Source organism: Manacus candei, unplaced genomic scaffold, assembly GCF_025592945.1.
Source record: "Manacus candei isolate 608988 ecotype Guabito, Panama unplaced genomic scaffold, ASM2559294v1 h1tg000099l, whole genome shotgun sequence".
Taxonomy (NCBI): domain Eukaryota; kingdom Metazoa; phylum Chordata; class Aves; order Passeriformes; family Pipridae; genus Manacus; species Manacus candei.
In genome coordinates, this window is record NW_026138147.1 from 1,269,933 (window position 1) to 1,284,152 (window position 14,220).

The window sequence follows — 14,220 nt, forward strand, 5'->3', positions numbered from 1 at the left end:
TGAATTGCTGCTTCAGGCCCCAAAAGATCCATAAATACTTGTTTCTGAGACCAAGAGTTCCCTAAATTGGAATTGGGTGAGCTCAAAAGCTCCCTAAATGAGACTTTCTGAGGCCAAAAGTTCCCTAAATGAGTGGTTTTGAGCCAAATGCTCCCGAAATTGGGGTTTTTCAACCCCAAATCTCCCTAAATCAGTGTTTGAGACACCAAAATCTCCCTAAATGGATGGTTCTGAGCCCCAAAGCTCCCTAAATCACTGCTTCTGAGATCAAAAGCTCCCAAACTTGCAGTATCTGAGACCAAAAGCTCCTGAGGGGTGGGGTTCTGAGCCCCTAAAAAAGCAGAAGTTGCTTGGTTTGAGCCCAGAAGTTCCCTACACCTTTTTTCTGAGCCTCAAAGATCCCAAAATGGGTATTTCTGAATGCAGGAGCTCCCTAAATCGCTGTCACTCAGCCCAAAAGCTCCCCAGATGGGTGTGTAGTGAGTTGACTCTGACTGGGTGCCAGGCACCCACCAAAGCCACTTTGTCACTGCCCTCCACACCTGGACAGGGGAGAGAAAATACAGCAAAAGCTTCATGGGTTGAGATAAGGACAGAGAGAGATCCCTCTCTGATTACATCATGGGCAAACCAGACTGGAATTGTGGACATTAATTGAATTTATTACCAACAAAATCAGAGCAGGATAATGAGAGGTAAAAGAAATCTTACAAAAATCTTCCCCCCAAGCCCCCTCCATCCCAGACCCTCCCTCCTCCTCCTCAGTGTTTCAGGGAGACTGGAATGTAATCCCAAACATCACAGGCTGATCCTGCTGCTGCTCAGAGAGGAGTCAAAGTCCCTTCCCTGCTCCAAGGTGGGTCCCCCACAGGGCCACAGGTCTTTCCAGGAAAACCTCTTCCAGCGTGGGCTCCTCTCTCCAGGGATCCCCAGGCCCCTGCAGGGACTCTGCTCCAACACAGGCTTCCCACAGGACCACATCCTCCTTTTGGGGCATCCCCTGCTCTGGCGTGGGCTCCTCCTTGGGCTGCAGGGGAATCTCAGCCCTGGTGCCTGGAGCACCTCCTGCCCCTCCTTCTGCACTGCCCTGGGGGTCTGCAGAGCTGTTCCTCTGTTCTCACTCTGCTCTCCTCTGGCTCTAATTCCTTCTGCACCACAGATGGAGCCACTGGAATTGGCGGTGCCGGACATGGGGAAGCTTCTGGCAGCTGCTCACAGAACCCACCCCTGGAGCCCCCCCGCTACCAAAACCTGGCCACATGAACCCAATAGAGGGGGTTTGGGAGCCCCAAAGCTCCCTGAATTGGTCCTTCTGGTCCAGATGCTCCCAAAATCAATGCTTTGAACAGCAAAAGCTCATTAAATCACTGGCTCTGACCCTAAAAGCTCCCTAAATGTGTGTTTCCCAGGCCCAAAGCTTCCTAAATCAGGGTTCCTGAACAAGACCCTCTCTAAACAAGTTTTTTTGGAAGCCCAAAAATTCTTTGAATGGATATTCCTGAGCCCAGAATCTCCCAAAAGAGTGTTTCTCAGCTCCAAAGCTCCCTAAATTGGTGTTCTGGACCAAAAAATGTTTCTAAATGGGGGTTTCTGAGCCTAAATACTCCCTACATTGCTCATTCTGAGCTTAAAAGATCCCTCAATAAGGGCTTTTTAGGCCCAGAAGCTCCTGAAATCAGTGTTCCGGAGCCCCAAAGTCCCTCAAATCAGTTTCTCAGCCCCAAAGCCCCCTAAATCATTCTTTCTGAGCCCCAGAGCTCCCCAAATTTGTCTTTCTGAGCCTTGCAGCTCCCAAAATTAGTGTTCCAGAGCCTTGAATCCCCCTAACTTAAGCCACATGGCCTGTTTGCCATCAGATCATGGGATTCAGGGGCTAAAAATTCCAGTGCAGCCCCAGAGCTCCCAGTATCGCTCACTGGTTCCCCCCAGTGCTCTCATTTCCCCCCCAGTGCTCCCAGTATGGCTCTCTGGCTCCCCCAGTGCTCCCAGTATCACACACCAACCCTCCTCTTCCCACTCCCAAGTCTCCTCTGGAGCACCATAGGGGAGTTTCCCACACCAGGGCCTGGATTTTGGAGCTCATCTCTAAGGGGGTGGGGGCAGGAGAAGACCCTGCCCAGCCCTTTGAGCTCTCAGCTCTGGAGCTTCGTGGTTTTCCTGCAGCTCTTCCCATTTTTCTCTTCTCCAGGTGAAGGTCCTGGGCCGTGACATGCCCGGGGAGCCTCGGCAGGGCAGCTCCTGGCAGAGGGTGTCCTTGGTCACAGCAGCTTCTGTGACCAAATACTCTGGAGCAGCCCAAGAGCTGGATGGGAGGTAGGAGCTCTGGGAGTGAGGGGTTTTCATGGCACTGTGGAATGGTTTGGAAGGCTGTGCCTGAGTGCTGGTGGAGCACACATTGGGCACCAAAAAGGACTGCTGTGGTTTAAGCCCATCCAACAACTAAGGAGCACAGAGCTGCTCCCTCCCATCATCCCCACCCCTGTGATGGGAGAGGAGAATCAGGAGGAGGTAAAACTGGTGGGCTGAGATAAGAACAGTTTAATAATTGAAATAAAGTAAAATATAATAACAGTAATAACAACAATAGTAATAGCAATAACGGGAATGAAAAAGAAAAGTACTGAGAGGGATAAATGCCATGAAAAACCAGTGATGCACAAGGGAACTGCTCAGCACCCACTGACCGATGCCCAGCCCATCCCCGGGAGGCACCTCCCAGTCAACTCCCCCAGTTCATGTACTGGGCATGACGTTCTGGGCTCTGGAATATCCCTCTGGCCTATTCAGGTCACCTGTCCTGGCCGTGCTCCCTCCTGGTTTCTTGTGCAGCTCCTCCCGGGCAGATCATGGGCAACTGAAAGGTCCTTGACTTGGGGTGAGCACAACTGAGGCACAGCCGAGACTCGGCTGGGTCATCAATGTTATTCTCCTCCTAAATTCACACCAGGCAGGCTCGTCCCTGGCTCTCATAAAGCCCAGCAAAGGCCCTGGGGTGGATCATAGGGGAGCAGCAGGGCTCAGCCCTTGTTCCAGCAAACCCCAGGGAAGGCAAAGGCTTGGCAGTTCACAGCCTCCTGTCTCTCTTGGCTGCCCCCCCAGATCTTCTCAACTGCCTCCTCTTCTCTAGTCCTGTGCCCACCCCATAGATTTTTCTCCCCTTTTCCCTTGCATTGCAGAATGAACCCTGAGAAAAAGACATGGGAGAGAAGAGGCATGGAATTCCTGGGAGGAGCTGGTAAGAGCTGTGTTTCTTCTGTTTTGACAGTAATAGAAGGGGAAATAAGTGATTTTAAAACCCCAAGTATATCAGAGGTTTGAGCAGTATAAGGGATATGTGTGTCCCCAAAAAGCTCCTTCATGCATTCTTGAAATCTGGAGGGAAAAATCCTAGTGAAGTTTCCTTTTTTCCTTTTTCTTTCCATGTGAACCCAGTGGGCAGAAATGGAGAGCTGGTGGCAGAGTGTCCTAAGAGATGTATTTGGGTTGATAAGTAGGTGTGCTGGATCCCATTCCTCTTGCCTGTGGTCATCTGAAAGTCTTTGAGAAGACAGGCCCAAATGAAAAGGCCAAGGGACAATGAAGGGCCCTGGGAGGTCCCTCTCCACTCGTGCAGTGTGGAGGAGGAGTGTCTCACACTTTGGGGTGTCTCTGTTCTGGTGGGACTGTGCTGAGGCACCTGTGTGGTGCCCGAATGCTGTGGCAGCCGAGGCAGGTTCTTGGCCAGGAGAGCCTGAGTGGCCTCGAAGGTCAGAGCCCCCCCAGCGCTGCTGTCGGGCTCTGGTGCACAGGACCTTGTGGTTCCAGGGCCAGCTGGGTGGTGTGTTCTGCCCCAGAACCTGCTCAATGCATTCCAGGAGTTCCTCAGGGAAAAGTCCTTGTTAAATGTCCTCTTTTTGTCTTTGTTTTATTTCCATGTGACCCTGATGCCCAGCTGCTACGGTTGGTTGGAAGCTGCTTGAGAAACTCACAGACGAGGCATTCGAGCGAGGAAGTGAGTGCTGATCCCATTCCTCTTGTCTGTGCTCATCCTTGGGAACCTCTGGGATGTGAGGGGTTATCCTTGAGAGAAGCAAAGCCAGTCAAGGTCTCTCCCCTGAGCACGTTACCTGCAGAACCCCTTCAGTGCACAGCAGGAGGCCTTTGGGGTGGGGTGACTTTGGTCAGAGGGACGTCCCTCTCTGACCAGAGACACGTCCTGCTCTAGCAGAGGGTATCCCTGGCAATTGGTAAGGATTGAAAGGCATAACACAGCACTTCTGGGATTTCCTCTCCTTTCCTTGACCACTAAAGGAGGAATCTCCTCCTGGGCTTTCCTCCAGGCCCAAAAGGGAGAAGCCTTTGTGTGCAGGTGAGGGCCAGGACTTGCCCAGGCTACCTGGAAACTAAACCCTGCCGAACAAAGAGAAGAGACAAAGGCCTGTTGTGCATGAGGGCCCAGCACAGTGAGGCCAAATAGTCCCATCTGTCCATAAATTCCCACTTCCAAGGGCCTCCAGAAGTGCTTTGCTGTATTTCCCACCCCCGTGCAGGTGTCCAGGCCCCCAGGGTGCAGAGCTGCCCCGGCAGTGGCTTTGCCCAGCACAGCCTGGGCTCTGCTGGCTCCCGTCCTGCCCAGGTTCTAAGGCAGCTCTTTGTCTGTCCCTGCTCTTTGCAGCTGGCATGGGGCAGGGCAATGTTCTTCCCTCAAGGAACACTTGGAAATCAGCAGGGCCTGGGCTCTCCCCCGGGGCCAGGCCCTTGGGGAGTGAGGGGGCAGGGGGCTTCCTGTCAGTGCTCCTCCCCAGCAGCACAGGAGCTCCAAGCCCATGGTTCTGAGGGCTCACAGTGGTGCTGAGACTCCTTTCCAGAGACAAAAGCTGGAACAGAAAAGTCTCCATGTCCCAAGGAAGATTGGAGCTCCAGGAGAGAGACCAAGGCTCCTTCCCGGAGCAAATTCCTGGTGGGAAAGGATTTGAAAGCTGGGGAAGAGATCACTAATGGTGCCCACAGTGCATCAGCTTGGGAATTCCCCAGTCCTGTTTTTCAGGGATGAGTGAGTTCTTTTCCAAGGCTGCTGAATTAGGAAGGATTCTCTAAAGAAAAAGAAGTGTGGAGCAAACAAATCAGTAAACAGGCTGGACATGAGGGACCTGAGTCTGAGTTTCTTGTTCCCTCCCTGCATGAAGAAATAAGGCAAAAAAGTCCATTTCCAGGTTGCACCTTGAGTGCAAGGTTTAATTCCTCTGAAGTGAGTATTTCTCAGGAGGAGAGTGAAGTTGAAAAGACAACCTGCAGGAAGGCCTAAGGAGAGCCCCTGAAGAAGAGACTTGAAAACAGAGGATTTGAGCATCCCCAGGGCAGATGGGTGGTCTCTCCTTCAAGGGGGCAGTGTCAGTCTCCCACTGACATCAGTCTTTTTTCACAGAAAAAGGATGGGAACCAGAGGCCTCAAAGCCCCAGGAATCATGGATGAAGGAGGACTTCCAGAAGTTCACACAAGAAATGACAGCTATGCGTGAAGATCTCCAGAAAGGGCAGGAATACACAAATTGCCTTTTTCAGCTGCTCAGAGAAAACCTGAACAAGGAACAAGGTGAGCAGAGACATTCCCAAGCAGACTTCCATCTCTCTGAACACCAAAGCTGCTCTACAGGCAAACCACTCTGAGAGCTCGTCCTGCACAGCTCCTCAAAGGGGCTGGAGAAGGACGGCCCTGACATGGGGCACAGCTTTTGTGCTGCCTGACCCTGAAACAGCTCCCTGCTGAAGTGTTCTCTGCAGGTGGTCATGGCCACACTTGTCTCCCTCATCTCTGCAGAGAGTGTGTGCTGTGAGTTCTCTGATCCCCTGATCCTTGTTAAGGTTCCCCCCTTGCAGTCCTGTCAGCGTCTCTCTCCCTTTCCCCACTCCCCTTCTCCCACTCCCCACTCCTGGGGCCGTCTTGGGGCACATGTGATCCCAACCTTGTCTTCCTGTTGAAGATCCACAAGGAGACCCAGCTCCATGAGCACTGCAGGTGTCTCTGAGCACAGGGGCCTGTGCAGAACAGCTCTCCCTGAAGAGCTGGTGCTGGGAAGGGAAGGAGTCAGCTGGGGCACAGACACCCCAGTGGGCCTGCTGAGCCCCAGATGGTGCTCCTGGGCCTGGCTCAGGCAGGACACAGTGTGTGTTGGGGCACAGCCTGTTGCACCCCGGGCGGGGAAAGGGGAGACAAGATGGGCCTCACCTGCCTGGGGGTCCTGTTCTGTTTTGCCCCCTCCCTCCCCTGGTAACCAGGATAAATTGAGGAGCACAGACACCAACTTTAAAGAATAAGTGTATAAGTTTCCTTTAGTGCAAGACAGTAAAGAATTACAAAAGAAGCAGTGGCTTATCAAAGGATACACTTAGCAATGCATCTAATCATTACTACAGAGAAAGTCTCGGAGTGATTAAGAGACAGATACATCACCAGTTCCCCTAAGGAATCGTCATCATCCAGACCACACTTCAGCTGGGGAGCCCCGTGGCAGCAAAGGCCTGGAGAAGCCCTTCCCTGTCCCTGGGAAATCCTGTGCAGTGCATCCACTCGTAGGTGGGGCCTCCATCCTGGCTGTGAGAGTTCAGCTTATACAGTGTTAAACAAACCAGCTGAGTCACTCGATTGGGGCAGAAACACAATCTGCCTTTCTACCTCTGTTGGTGTTCCCCTTCGGCCTGGCCAGGGCCCAGAGGGAGACCAAGGGAGTAGATTTGGAGCATCCACTATTAAATGCTTCATGGCCTTGACTGGTCACTAAATACAGAACTTAGAGCTACATTGAAATCAAATTGAACCAGCTGTGACCACGTGAGGCCCTACTATTTTTCGTGACCTTGGCTGGAAAGAAAAGGCATATTTATAACACATACAGGCCTTACTAATTATTGATAACATGCTGGGCTAACAAGCATAACTGTGTGTTCTTCAGGCAGTACTAAGGATTATATAGCATCTTGGTTAATAAGCAGATATAGGGCGAAATACAATACTAGGTAGGAGAGCTCATCTCACAGGTTAACTTTGGCTCAGGGCCGGATCTTCAGGCCCCAGCATTGCAGGTTCTTGCAGCAGCTGCAGGAGCAAATCTCTGGCAGTGAGCAGCCCAGAACAGTCCAGGGCAACCCCTTGACTTCCTGATGGCTCAAGCCATTGTGGCCATAGAATGAAGCCTGTGACCCCCTTTTCAAAGCTGAAACCATATTTAATTGAGCTACAGAAAGCACCAATGAGAGGCTGAAAAGGGAGGAAAATGTGCTCCGAGTTTCTTGTTCCCTCCCTGCTAAAAGATAGAAGACAAAGGGAAAACCATTTCCAGATTGTACCTCCATCACAAAATTGAATTCCTGTGAGCTGAGGATTTCTGAGGGGGAGTGAGGAAGGAAAATATACACCCAGAGGAGAGTTCTAAGAAGATGAGCCTCTGGCAGGGAGCTTAAATCAGAGCCTTTGGGCATCCTTGTGTCAGAGAGCTGGTCTGCCTCTCAAGGAGGAAGCATCAGTGTTATGGTTCCAAAGCCAGGGCGCGGAGCTTTGTGATGAATATTCACCCCATCCCCTCATCCTATGGGGCGAGGGTTTGACAGGAAAAATCGGAGGACCAGAAGGGGAAGGGTGGCCATCCTCTTCGCCCTGGGCACTGGAGGGAGAGGCAGCCACTTTTCTCCAGCCTGGCTGCAGGTCACAGTCGCTGTGGGGGCTGCCACTGCCCAGACTGCACTGAGGGACCTCGGCAGCAGGAGCCCCTGTGAGTCCCAGCTGCTGCCTTGTGTGTTATCCCTGGCAGAGGCAAAGCCAGTCAAGGTCTCTCCCCCGAGCACCTGCAGAACCCCTTCAGTGCACAGCAGGAGGCCTTTGGGGTGGGGTGACTTTGGTCAGAGGGACGTCCCTCTCTGACCAGAGACACGTCCTGCTCTAGCAGAGGGTATCCCTGGCAATTGGTAAGGATTGAAAGGCATAACACAGCACTTCTGGGATTTCCTCTCCTTCCCTTGACCACTAAAGGAGGAATCTCCTCCTGGGCTTTCCTCCAGGCCCAAAAGGGAGAAGCCTTTGTGTGCAGGTGAGGGCCAGGACTTGCCCAGGCTACCTGGAAACTAAACCCTGCCGAACAAAGAGAAGAGACAAAGGCCTGTTGTGCATGAGGGCCCAGCACAGTGAGGCCAAATAGTCCCATCTGTCCATAAATTCCCACTTCCAAGGGCCTCCAGAAGTGCTTTGCTGTATTTCCCACCCCCGTGCAGGTGTCCAGGCCCCCAGGGTGCAGAGCTGCCCCGGCAGTGGCTTTGCCCAGCACAGCCTGGGCTCTGCTGGCTCCCATCCTGCCCAGGTTCTAAGGCAGCTCTTTGTCTGTCCCTGCTCTTTGCAGCTGGCATGGGGCAGGGCAATGTTCTTCCCTCAAGGAACACCTGGAAATCAGCAGGGCCTGGGCTCTCCCCCATGGCCAGGCCCTTGGGGAGTGAGGGGGCAGGGGGCTTCCTGTCAGTGCTCCTCCCCAGCAGCACAGGAGCTCCAAGCCCATGGTTCTGAGGGCTCACAGTGGTGCTGAGACTCCTTTCCAGAGACAAAAGCTGGAACAGAAAAGTCTCCATGTCCCAAGGAAGACTGGAGCTCCAGGAGAGAGACCAAGGCTCCTTCCCGGAGCAAATTCCTGGTGGGAAAGGATTTGAAAGCTGGGGAAGAGATCACTAATGGTGCCCACAGTGCATCAGCTTGGGAATTCCCCAGTCCTGTTTTTCAGGGATGAGTGAGTTCTTTTCCAAGGCTGCTGAATTAGGAAGGATTCTCTAAAGAAAAAGAAGTGTGGAGCAAACAAATCAGTAAACAGGCTGGACATGAGGGACCTGAGTCTGAGTTTCTTGTTCCCTCCCTGCATGAAGAAATAAGGCAAAAAAGTCCATTTCCAGGTTGCACCTTGAGTGCAAGGTTTAATTCCTCTGAAGTGAGTATTTCTCAGGAGGAGAGTGAAGTTGAAAAGACAACCTGCAGGAAGGCCTAAGGAGAGCCCCTGAAGAAGAGACTTGAAAACAGAGGATTTGAGCATCCCCAGGGCAGATGGGTGGTCTCTCCTTCAAGGGGGCAGTGTCAGTCTCCCACTGACACCTGTCTATTTTTTCACAGGAAAGACAGAGGAGGAAAATCCCCCAAAGGCTCAGGGATCTGTGATGGAGGAGACCATTGTGCAGCTCTGCAAAGAAATGAAAGCTATGCGTGAAGATTTCCAGGAAGGGCTGGCATCCACAAAGCAGGATATTCAGCTGCTCAGAGAAGACCTGAACAAGGAACTAGGTGAGCAGGGCCACTCCCAAGCACTTCCATCTCTCTGAACACCAAAGCTGCTCTACAGGCAAACCACTCTGAGAGCTCGTCCTGCACAGCTCCTCAAAGGGGCTGGAGAAGGACGGCCCTGACATGGGGCACAGCTTTTGTGCTGCCTGACCCTGAAACAGCTCCCTGCTGAAGTGTTCTCTGCAGGTGGTCATGGCCACACTTGTCTCCCTCATCTCTGCAGAGAGTGTGTGCTGTGAGTTCTCTGATCCCCTGATCCTTGTTAAGGTTCCCCCCTTGCAGTCCTGTCAGCATCTCTCTCCCTTTCCCCACTCCCCTTCTCCCACTCCCCACTCCTGGGGCCGTCTTGGGGCACATGTGATCCCAACCTTGTCTTCCTGTTGAAGATCCACAAGGAGACCCAGCTCCATGAGCACTGCAGGTGTCTCTGAGCACAGGGGCCTGTGCAGAACAGCTCTCCCTGAAGAGCTGGTGCTGGAAGGGAAGGAGTCAGCTGGGGCACAGACACCCCAGTGGGCCTGCTGAGCCCCAGATGGTGCTCCTGGGCCTGGCTCAGGCAGGACACAGTGTGTGTTGGGGCACAGCCTGTTGCACCCCGGGCAGGGAAAGGGGAGACAAGATGGGCCTCACCTGCCTGGGGGTCCTGTTCTTGCTGCAGGAGCAAATCTCTGGCAGTGAGCAGCCCAGAACAGTCCAGGGCAACCCCTTGACTTCCTGATGGCTCAGGGCACTGTGGCCTTAGGATGAAGCCTGTGACCCTCTTTTCAAAGCTGAAACCATATTTAATTGAGCTACAGAAAGCACCAATGAGAGGCTGAAAAGGGAGGAAAATGTGCTCCGAGTTTCTTGTTCCCTCCCTGCTAAAGGAGAGAGGGCAAAGGGAAAACCATTTCCAGATTGTACCTCCATCACAAAATTGAATTCCTGTGAGCTGAGGATTTCGAGGGGGAGTGAGGAAGGAAAATATACACCCAGAGGAGAGCCCTGAGAAGAGACCCTCTGGCAGGGAGCTTAAATCAGAGCCTTTGGGCATCCTTGTGTCAGAGAGCTGGTCTGCCTCTCAAGGAGGAAGCATCAGTGTTATGGTTCCAAAGCCAGGGCGCGGAGCTTTGTGATGAATATTCACCCCATCCCCTCATCCTGGAGGGTGGGTCTTTGAGAACCTGTTTGCTATGGTTTGGTTTAATTTGTTTCTTTTCCCCTGCATGGTCCAGATGGCAGGGGAGCCTCCCAATGTTTTGGCTTTGCTTGTGGCAACCATGTGGTAGCTGCCATTTGGGGCTTTTCTGTCCCGGGGTAGGGGGACTAGGAAACGATTTCTGCCTTTTCAGCTTAAACCATTTTCCCTTGGTTCTTTGGAGTTCCTGCTATTTCCTTTTTAAATTGTTATTTTTGTACTTTTATCTCTTCATTATATGGAGAGGACATATTATATTATGTCCCTTCATTATTGGAGAGGAGTAGGGAGAGGTTGAAACAAAAGGGGAGTGACTTGTTTACAATCTCAATCCACCAGTAACTGTGCAAAGCCATCACAGTCAGTGACCCAGGATCATTGTTCTGCCTTCACAGATAGGAAAATGAAGAAAATGATGAGGGCCCAGGAATCCAAGATGGACAAGAAATTTCAGCAGCTCTGCCAAAGAATTGGAACTCTGGAACAAGAATTCTACGGGAGGCAGGGGTTCAAACAGCACATCCTTCAGCTCCTCGGAGCAAAAATGGAGATAGAACAAGGTGAGCAGGGCCATTCCCAAGCACTTCCATCTCTCTGGATGCCAAAGCTGCTCTACAGGCAAACCACCCTGTGAGTTTGTCCTGCACAGCTCCTCAAAGGGGATGGAGAAGGACGGCCCTGACATGGGGAGAGGCCCAGAGAAGCTGCCTTCAGTCCTGGGAATCACCACCACAATCCATCCCGTGACTAAAGGCCACTTGTCTGGGCCTCTGCCCACGGGGAACAAACAGCTTTTGTGATCCGTGACACTGAAACAGCTCCATGCTGAAGTGTTCCCTGCAGGGGGTCAAGGCCCCTCTTCTCTCCCTTGTCTTTGAGGGCAGTGAGGACAGCTCTGACCCGATGGGTGCTAAAGGTGTCCACTCCCAGTCCTCCCACGCACTCACCTTCCTCATGACGGAGGGTTGTCTCCCATGGCCCACGGATGCTGTCTGCAGACGTGGAGGGGGATGATCCCTACCCCCCATCCTGCCCCCCCGGCCTTTGCCAAGGCCTCAGGAAGGCTCACAGGGCCTGGGCTCTTTCCCCAGCCCTGCTGCACTCAACCCATCCAAGCAATTCAAGGAACCTGGTCAGGAATAAGGGCAGGCACCAGTCCAGGCTCAGGGCTGACCCTCTGGCAAGTAGCTGTGCAGAGAAGGCCCTGGGGGTTCTGGTGGACAGAGAGCTGGCCAAGGGTCAGCAATGGCCAAGAAGGCCCAAGGCTGCCTGGGCTGCCTTCGGAAGAGCTTTGCCAGCAGGCCAAGGGAGGAGCAGCCCTGGTGAGGCCCATCTGGAGTGCTGTGTCCAGTGCTGGGTTCCTCAGTACAAGGGAAACATGGAGCTCCTGCAGCGGGTCCAGCTGAGGCTGCAGAGATGATCAGGGGCTGGAGAGGCTGAGGGAGCTGGGCCTGTTTAGTCTGGAGAAGAGAAGTCTGAGAGGGGATGTCATCAGTGGACACAAGTGTTTGAAGGGTCAGGAGGATGGAGCCAGGCTCTTCTGGGTGGTGCTGAGTGATAGGATGGGAGGCAATGGGCAGTTCCTTGAGAGATTGTGGAGATATCCTTGGAGATATTCAAAATCCCCTGGAGGAGGTTCTGACCACCCAGCTCCAGGTGTCCCATCTGGGTTGGACCAGATGATCTCTGGAGGTCCCTTGCAACCTTCTCCTTGTCTGTGTTTCTGTGATTCTGTACAGGGCACGAGACATCTGAAAACACAGCTTTCAGAACCTACCAAGACAGATGTAGCTGGATCTCTACCCAATTCCTGTGTGGGTTTAATTTTCACTTCCTCTTGGCTCTTTAATCTTTTGCAGGTGTGCTGATAGAAAGTGCTTCAGAAGACGAGGGCACTGATACAGATGCATAGACAACTCCTGAGCTGGTGAAGCATTGATCAACAAAATTAAAGTCTGGCACTCATTACATTTCTCTTGAGCTTGGCCCCCCACCCCCTGCACTCCCTGGGCTTGCTGTGTTGGGAAGTGCTCGTGCTGCCGGAAGACTGAGATAATTGTTAGGGCTTTTCTCCCTCCTGTGAGCTGGTTCCTGCTGTGCCAGGGCAGATCCATCCACTGCCTGGTTTCAAACAAGTGAAAGCAACAGCAGCCAAAGTGCAACCCAGAGCAGAGCTGAATTACCCAGCGAGCTCTACACAAAATCTCAGGCAGAGTCCTGGGAATCCTGGATTTTAAGTGTTTTAACATTTTGCGTGTGTGAAGAATCTGGGATGTACAGCAGTGGGGGAACCATTTCACCTGGAGAATGAAGTGTTCAGTTGCAATCCTGATTTTTCTGTGACATGTTTACTACACTCGCATTACCTGTCTTCTTTCCTGCTTCTGTTTGTAGTTAATGTGCACAGCACAAGTGTAGAATTAGCATGTTCCTCCTGAGGCCGGGGCAACACCTGTCTTCCAAGGGTGCCTGTGCCCTGCGCAGGCAGAGGAGTTCCCTTAGAGTAAGAGAACCACCACTGTGCCCCGCTAGTTGGGCACCATCTGTCACAGTCGCAGGGGAGAGAAGCCGCGACAGCCGGGGGTTCGTGCAGAGTGGTAGCTCAAAGCTATTGCAGCCTTATTAGGGTGTGCCACCCCTATTTATAGGGCAGCAGGAGAAGGTTCCAGAAACCAGGGAGGAGCATAGGACAGGCAGGGACATGGACCAGTCAGAAGGGAAAGGAGGGAATAAGGGAGAAATAGGAGCCAATAAGGAAAACATCTGCAATGCAGCAGATTGCAGCCAGTCAGAAAATAGGTAATAAACATGAGGAGAAAACTGTGAAAACATTTGGCATAAACTGAGGTACAATACATTCGTAACTTTTGTTAACAATCCTGTTCAGTCCTAGTCTGTAAAACAGTCTCAGTCTTCATAACTGGACACTGAATGCCCAGAATCCACGTCCTCCTCTGTCGCCTCTTCAGCTCTGGTCTCTCGCAGCTGCCTTCTCCACCTCGCAAACTTCTCTCTTTCCTCCTCCATGCTCCCCGCATCACCCCCTTCTTGTTTTCTATGATGATATTAGCTGAGACACTCCTTAATAACAAATTTTGAATGCAGATAATTATGCAAGGAACAAATGTCAAAATTGAAATAAAAGTAAATAAAGAAACAACAGCTATGGTTATCATCTTGTTCATCCAATTGGGTAAGCAGCAGCAGCGGGGGGGCCAAGGTCACCCCCTCTGCATTCTGTCTGGCCATCCCGGTCCAGCTTCTAAGGGATCAAAAGGTAAGGAAGGGGTCAATAAACTTCTACCTTAGACTTCTGGAGGGTGGACTTTGGCCTGTTCAGGACACTGAAATGGTTGAGACAGTGTCCTGGAAAACAGTCCTTAATAACAAAGAGGTCCAGGAAGGCTGGACATACTCTAAGAAGGAAATCTTGAAGGCCCAGGAGCAGCCTGTCCATGTGTACTGCAAGATGAGCCAGCAGGGAAGACGACTGGCCTGGCTGAGCAGGGAACTTTTCTGGGACTGGGGGAATAAAAAGGGTTTATGACCTTTGGAAGAAGGGGCAGGCAGCTCAGGAAGAGTACAAGGATGTTGTTAGGCCATGTAGAGAGAAAATTAGAAAGGTAAAAGCTCAGCTAGAACTCAATCTGGCTACTTCTGTAAAGGGTAATAAAAAGGGTTTATATAATACATCATCAACAAAAGGAGGGCACAGGAAAATCTCCATCCTTTATTGGACACCGGGGGGAACACTGTC

General features: G+C 52.1%; 1 protein-coding gene across 1 annotated transcript; it reads left to right on the forward strand.

The window, feature by feature from the left end:
• Nucleotides 1-827: 827 nt before the first annotated feature.
• Nucleotides 828-13,286, forward strand: LOC127461297 (uncharacterized). The gene is made up of 8 exons (XM_051768980.1): nucleotides 828-856; nucleotides 2,189-2,313; nucleotides 3,177-3,235; nucleotides 3,932-3,991; nucleotides 5,405-5,572; nucleotides 9,119-9,286; nucleotides 10,859-11,023; nucleotides 12,323-13,286. The coding sequence occupies exons 2-8, from the start codon at nucleotides 2,210-2,212 to the stop codon at nucleotides 12,373-12,375; spliced, it is 777 nt and encodes a 258-aa protein (XP_051624940.1). The 5' UTR covers nucleotides 828-856; nucleotides 2,189-2,209; the 3' UTR covers nucleotides 12,376-13,286.
• The last annotated feature ends 934 nt before the right edge of the window (nucleotides 13,287-14,220 follow it).